Source organism: Bemisia tabaci, unplaced genomic scaffold (assembly GCF_918797505.1).
Source record: "Bemisia tabaci unplaced genomic scaffold, PGI_BMITA_v3".
Taxonomy (NCBI): Eukaryota; Metazoa; Arthropoda; class Insecta; order Hemiptera; family Aleyrodidae; genus Bemisia; species Bemisia tabaci.
In genome coordinates, this window is record NW_027311759.1 from 76,091 (window position 1) to 83,218 (window position 7,128).

Below are 7,128 nucleotides of genomic sequence, written 5' to 3' on the forward strand. Positions count from 1 at the left end.
AAAAGCTTAAATTTCATGTAAAATACTTCATGAAATTTCAGAAATTTACACAAACTCATGTCTCAGCAATATTTCTTTCTATGCGTTTCCAAGAATACTATTTTTTGAAAAAATTTCGTTGTAACCCGACCCTAGTTGATAGAAAAAGAAATAAACAAAGGTAGGTAGGGCAGAAATTTCAAAATGACGCTATCGAGACCAGTGTTTTTGCAGTTCCATCGGTAAAATGTGTAAAATCGGATGTATAGTGGGTCGATAATAAATTGCTGGTACAAGTCGTAAAACACGTATCTCAATAGCGGTGCTGCAGATCATTTCCAGTTTACAAATTTTCCATGCGAAGGGAAAGTGAGGATCAGGATTTTTAGGGGTTTTCTACCGGTTTCTCTTCCTCGTATAAAGAGAATTTAGTGTACCTAAATTCCGAGGAGTCGATTTGTTCTTTGAAAAAATGACAAAAAAATCGGAACAACAGAGAACATTTTAAGACATCGCGTTCGAGATACGTGTTTCCAGATTTACATTATTTATCGATGGGGAGAAATATATATACCAACAACTGTTCATTGTAAGGAACATTTATTTCGAGTGTACACAACCATTATATCATTCGACAAGCTGATTTTCTTTGAGGAGTACAAGCTCCAACCTGAGCTGGAATTCTGTAAGTCGAACGGTTTCGGGTCTGTGTGGACACCGTGTCGCTCAGAGCCGATGATAATAACACAGTTTCCTTTGTATCTATTCAGGTACTCATTAAATGCAGGTCCGTTGTTAAAGTAACAGAACATCAGTGCTGAGTTTTCATCCTCGGCCAAGTCAAAGAATCGCTCATCTTCGGGAAACACCAGAGGAATGAAACTTGGCGGTGAATAAGGCGATCTCCACCATTTTGAATCTATTTCCAGTCCGATCACCTCCACTCCTGTTCCATAAAATAGAGAAAAAGCGGGGATTTTTATAACAGCAAGCAATAAATCAATTAGCGACTCTCTTAAATTTCAAATGACATGGCTTACTTCGCGAAATATCGATTGATCTGCCCTTTAAACCTATGAAAAATGATCAATAAACAAGGTGTTTGCAACAAACACCTTAACAATCGATTTTTTATCACAGCCTCAAATGGGAAAATATCGATGATCGATTATTCACGCCTCGCCTCTGGTAACCGTCCACAACATAGAGGGTATCTTATTTCTTGTCTTCACAAGGTCTTAAGGTCGTCTTGAATGGCCTGGACCATCATATTTCAGATCTGTACACTGATGAACGCCCTCAAAAATTTTGGGTGTGCCAGACAAGGTACTTTATTTTGGTGCAGGAGCACTACGAAAATCCAAGTCTCCGACTCAATTCGTCGGAAAAGTGAAGGGGCGTCCTAAGACTTTCGGGCCACCCTGTACAAAATAATAGCTTTTTGCAGGGCCGGATTTACATTTTTAGCGCCCTAGGCTAAACTTAGTGTGGTGCCCTTAAAAGTAGGCGCTCTCGTGGGGGGGGGGGGGGTCCCAGGAGCCCCTCCCCTCCAGATCAGAAAGAGGATGTGAGGTGTCAGGAAAATTTTCAAATTCACCCCTGAAAAAACACGATTTTAAACAGTTTTGAGGTACGTTTACGTTTGCAAGTTGGTTTTGGAAAATGAAAAGTAAAAAAAGACTCTTTAAATTAAAAAAAAAAAAAAAATTCTCAAAGATTTTGCGCCCTTCAGAATGTTGCGCCCTAGGCTACAGCCTATGTAGCCTATTGGTAAATCCGGCCCTGGCTTTTTGTAAAACATGAAGGAATCACATTAACACCATGTTAGTTCGCCTTCAATTTTAGCATGGGTAACATACACAAGCTACACACGTGATAAAATGGTCGGTATAATCGTGAAATGGTACTGCCTCTCGGGACGTACAAAAATAAAATATTTTTACCAAACGGGAAGACGTTAATGTCAGTTTGCCTTCAATTTTTACAGTAGGCAACACGAGTCCCCACCTGGCCGAATCGTGGTATCATCGTGAAACGGCACTCGCACTCGAGACGTACACAAAGAAGAGCTTTTACCAGCTGTGAGTTCGCCTTCAATTTTTACTGTAGGCAATACGAGTTCCCAAGTGGTCGAATAGTGGTATCATCGTGAAATGCCTCGCTCACTCGCTAAGACCATAATCTTCATGAGCACTGGAACTGAATTTAATCGAGACTGGTATGAATGTTGCTTGCACTCGTTCGTTCTTTTGAATATTTTTTGACAGGGCTAAATATGTTTCGAAGGCAAATGAACCTCGCCATGATTACCAAAGCACAAATCATTCTTTTGAAAAGTCTCTTGAGCACTAGGGGTCCTTCTTTCCACTCACGGTTATATGATGACGCTACTACGTATAGCAATCAAAATGAGTAAAAATCTTCCCATAAAAAGAGAAAAAAGAAAAACAACTTAAAATCAAAGTACATTAACAATACCTACGGCGGCTTTCAAGAGCCATTCCAAGAGACCGCAGCCTGCACCCACGCTCACAATCCTGGTGGATTCCGTTGCCTCGGTTATTTTCCTCAAAAATACCAAATCTTCCAACTGTGGCTCAACCCACATTAACAGGGAATCTTTCAGGGATGGATGACATAGAACAGATTTCCAGTCACCTATTTAAAAACAAATACATAAAAAATAATATTAACAAAAAATAATAATAAAATAATATTAAAATGGGGTGAAAAGAAGTCAAGAGCGTTAGAAAAGTAAATCTGTAGGGTAATTTCCTTTTTTGATTGACTTATTTGATTTGATGTAACAACAGAAACTGTATTTGGATGTATTTCTGTCAAACGGACCTAAGCGCCAATTTGAGTTCCTTTTGAGGAATTTAGAATGCCGGATAGCGCGTTCTGTCAAACGGACCTAAGCGCCATGGAAAAGCATTGCGAGTATAGGACGGAATGAGCCCGATGCCCGGTTCCGCCGCCAATCCAAGCCCCCCTCTACCTTCCTCCCCCGATGACGCTTAGTTCCGTTTGATAGAAATACGTCCATTTGAATTTTGCAGTTTCCTTTCCACGACACAAAATCTTCCTGGTTCCTTTTACCCAAAGTTGGTCCATTTATTTTGAAGGATGCTACAATGGCTCTAAATACACTAAATTTTGATTAATTTTTAGAAATCTTACAGCTTTCTCTTCCTCCCTCCGAAATCGGTATGCAGCTCTTCAAAGAAGTGATCCAACTGTGCGAGTATAAAACTTTGCATCTGAGTTGTATATCAAAGGAGTATTTCCTTCAAATATTTTTTATATCTGCAAAACGCAGCTCGAACTCAAACTGCTTTACTTGGAACACGGGTTTTTTCATACTTAATTGTGAAACATTCTTGTCGTGGGAGTGAGTAGCGGAAGCGGATGTTTCGAATGCAACTTTTTTTTATTTATTGACTGTTGTCAGTCTAATTGTATCACATCAAAATGAAGGCGTTTTATGCTGTGTCAGAGCGAAACTTAAACGCCTACAGCTCAAGAGTCTTGAGCAGGCGGGCTCGAGAGTTTGACAAAGTTTTTTGGGCAACAAGCGTTGATCAAGGGGAATAAATATTTTCTGTAAGTCTGGTAAATTTGTTAAAAAGCTTCCAACCCATAGAGGCAGATAGAATAAAAAGAGAAAACTAAAATCTTTGCATTAGATATAGCAGGCATCATGCACGTTGTTCATCACCGTAGATTGGTCTAAATGACCTAGTTGCGCGGTTTCATTCAGATTTTAGTCTTAATTAAAAAAATAAATTTCTTTCGTGTTTCATTATTACTATATCTACAACTACTGATATCTTTGATGTATTACTATGAATGGTTCAATTGTGCAAGTCCTAGGATTATATTGCTTCGACACTTGAACTTATGGAGTACGAAAAAATAACATACAGGAATCCAAATGCGATAGGTGCGTTTCTGCGTCCAATATAAATAAAGATATCGTCGTTCGACAAACACGGTGATTGATATCAGTAGCTGCAATTATACTTTGATCTCCTTAACCGTGATTTTTTATCCGGGATGCACACACGAAAATTCACATTATTGTTGCATTCTAAATTCGTTACCAATAAATTTGATTATGAACACGGTCCATTGACGATTCATCATTACAAACGAAAGGCGTGAAAAAGAAGAAGGGGTACTTCACTTACCTTGTTGGTAAAGATTTTCAATCTCTTCACGACTTTCCTCCTTCATGGGTGGATTTAAAATTAAGAAATTGGAGTTGAAGGTGTATTGCCGCAAATAATCAATTGAGCGCGCATTAGCTTTTAGAGACCCATTAAAATATGAGCGTTCTAGTAGGGGTACTCGGTTCAACAACTAGCGCGACATTTCTGTAAAATAAAATAATAAATTACCTAAGTATCGGATAAAAGATTTAAGGCCTGAACACGAAAGGGCCTTTCCTCTTCTTCCTCTTCTTTTTTTTTTTTAATTAGACCTTCAAACTCATTTTTCTTCTTCTTTTGAATAATTATGAGAACAAACCCTCTTGTCTGTAGGTGGAAAAAGATAAAGGAAGGAACAAAAAAAGTTTTAGAAAATCCATCCATTTCTTAGATCCTGAGAACAGTTTATCTTAAGGTCAAAAAACATCGTTTTTAGAGAGACCTGTTTTAAGTTTTGAACACGCATGAGGGCTGCATTACTCTGTCCGTCACAAAATTTTGCATAACTTAATCAATAATGACCAGACTTGAACATTTTAATTCCAAAATACAGCTGAGTATAAGCAGAAATCGATTAGAAAAAAAACCCGGAAGAAACATTTTTTGAGAAAAAATGACTGCCGACTCCCTATAAACTTAGCGTTGAGCCCCAATCTTACATTTCTGTTTCCGCCACTTTTGACCGGGTACTCCAGAAAGCAACTTCCAATAAGATGGTCTAAGTTCAATTACCAAAATTTTAAAAGAAAGCGTTAGTTTCTGAGCCCCTTCAAATTCCGCGGGTTTACAAATTGAGCCATGCAGAAGTTAAAATAGTTGTATCTTGTAATTTTTGGCTGGGTGCATGAATTTTCGTAAAATTTCCTAGCTCATGCCAAAACAGGGACCCTCAGGATTGCCAAAATTTCTTCATTTTCCATTCCGTATATTTTCCCTGACATAAAATTTCTGAATTCCCTGACTTTTGATTAAAGCCTCCAGGGCCGGATTTACCTATTTGCCGCCCATGGGCCGCCTGTATTTTGCCGCCCCTTCTCATTCGTTTTGAAACATTGATACAAATCATCAAGTGAACGTGCTAGATGAGGAGGGGTGCATAAGACTCACGTTGAGCACATTTTTTGTGAAAACCCTGTCACCACTAGCAAGAGTTCACGGAACTTAGCGCGAAAATTAAGTTCCGTAAACCTATCCCTGTGTGGACAAGTCCTTTCATTAATGAGAAAAGAACGGAAAAATTATGGAAGAATACACCTGAATGTGGTTAAATGGTTTTAATTTCCGCCACCGCGCTGTGTTTGGCGCAATGCGTGAAGTATCTCTACAGTCATGTAGGCGCTATGCGTTTCACGCGCCGACCGCTGCTGACCAAACTATTTTTGACGCAATGCGTGAAGTATGCATGCAGTCTTGTAGGCACTATGAGTTTCACGCCAACCGCTGCTGACCGCACTACGTTTGACGCAATGCGTGAAGTATTCGTGGAGTCTTGTAGGCGCTAATATGTGTTTCATGCTGACCGGCGCGCCAAGGGCTTCTCCTTTCCATCCATCTCAAGTCCTCGTCATCATTGCTCTCTACGCCGCGCCAAAATTTCGTGTTTGGTTTCTCTCTCAACTTCTGTCTCTTGCATGACCGAAAGACGAACACATTAGAAATTACTATACTTTAACTCTCAGGAAATGAGAGATTTTTTCGCCTTTTCTCGTTTGTAATTTTTTTTCTGAATCAGATTTTTTTCTTGATACCTACATTTGAAAGAATTACATTAGCCGCCCCCTAAATTTGCCGCTATGGGCCGCGGCCCATGTGGCCACCCCCCAAAGCCGGCCCTGAAAGCCTCCACAAGCAATGTTTATCTTCCTTTTTCAGTTACGCTGATTTTCGTTAAACCATGAACGAAATCTCCCGTTCTATAGAGATTCAAATTAAGGCAAAAGGCACCGAGAAGTTGTCATGCAGGTAGCGTAAGACTTTACGGCATTAGACGTCTGACTTACCTTTTTTTTTGAGCGACTTTCCTTGATCTCAGAAGGGAAGTTTAGCTAAGTGCGTCCTGTAGATATCAGTTGATAAGAAGCTTGAATAAACGCACAATGAGAACACCAACTTTTCTAATTTGTCTAATACTTCTGAAGAATTATCTATGACACTTTTTTTTTCTTTGGAAGCGCTGAATTTCACGCAATAACCCACGACATGAGTTTTCAGGTGCACGTTGGCTTTGTTTTGTTTTGATGGCGCGCACGTAACATTGAACGTGAACTATTCTAGAAGAGGAACTAACGAAACTAAGAATAGGTACCTACCGCAAAGCCTAGAATAATCTGTAGAAGGAATACTATTGACCTGCCACAAGTTCGATTGTATATTTAACCACTCGGCGTCGCCTTCGCCAACAACGAAAATATTTTGGCAGCTGCATTATTTTTTAACTCTTTCCGTATACCTACGTTTTCCCCTTCCCTTGGTGTGGATGAACATTTGGTATGAGACACACATGACATATCGTCGGTAAAACTCCCAAACCAAACATCGCGTTTGCTGTGTTTAAGAATTTCCGCTCCCATTTTCTTTCATTGAAGGAGAACAAATCAACACATAGGCGGATCTAAAGGAGGGCGTAGGGAGCGCATGCCCCCCCCCCCCCCCCCCTCCGTTCGCTCGAAAAAAAGGAGGAAAACGAGAAAAGAAAACACAGAGGAACGGATGGAAGAAGTAAGGATGCTTATATATTTTAGAATTATTCATCACGAAATAGGCTTAAACTGCATATTAGATGCTTAAAAATTTCGACACTTTTCTGAAGGAAAGCCCTCACCCTCGCCTCCATCGTTTGAAGTGTCTAGATCCGCCTATGGATCAATATCAGTCTGTATATTTTCACAGAATTTCCTACGCATACAGAAGAAAAGTCACGTAAGTGACAAATAATTAA

At 39.7% G+C, this 7,128-nt stretch overlaps 1 protein-coding gene across 1 annotated transcript; it reads right to left on the minus strand.

Moving 5' to 3' along the window:
* Window positions 1-562: 562 nt before the first annotated feature.
* LOC109031799 (uncharacterized) lies at window positions 563-6,681 on the minus strand. The gene is made up of 4 exons (XM_019043565.2): window positions 6,191-6,681; window positions 4,170-4,355; window positions 2,458-2,637; window positions 563-925 (listed from the first exon to the last, which is right to left on the minus strand). The coding sequence occupies exons 2-4, from the start codon at window positions 4,213-4,215 to the stop codon at window positions 564-566; spliced, it is 588 nt and encodes a 195-aa protein (XP_018899110.2). The 5' UTR covers window positions 4,216-4,355; window positions 6,191-6,681; the 3' UTR covers window position 563.
* Window positions 6,682-7,128: the final 447 nt, after the last annotated feature.

Bases quoted from the DNA above. Each gene is read 5' to 3' on its own strand.
- LOC109031799 (XM_019043565.2), bottom strand. From the start codon at position 4,215: ATGAAGGAGGAAAGTCGTGAAGAGATTGAAAATCTTTACCAACAAG. The intron at 2,638-4,169 runs GTAAGTGAAGTA...GTTTTTAAATAG, and splicing joins TGAAAATCTTTACCAACAAG to GTGACTGGAAATCTGTTCTA. The intron at 926-2,457 runs GTATTGTTAATG...TTTATGGAACAG, and splicing joins GCTCTTGAAAGCCGCCGTAG to GAGTGGAGGTGATCGGACTG.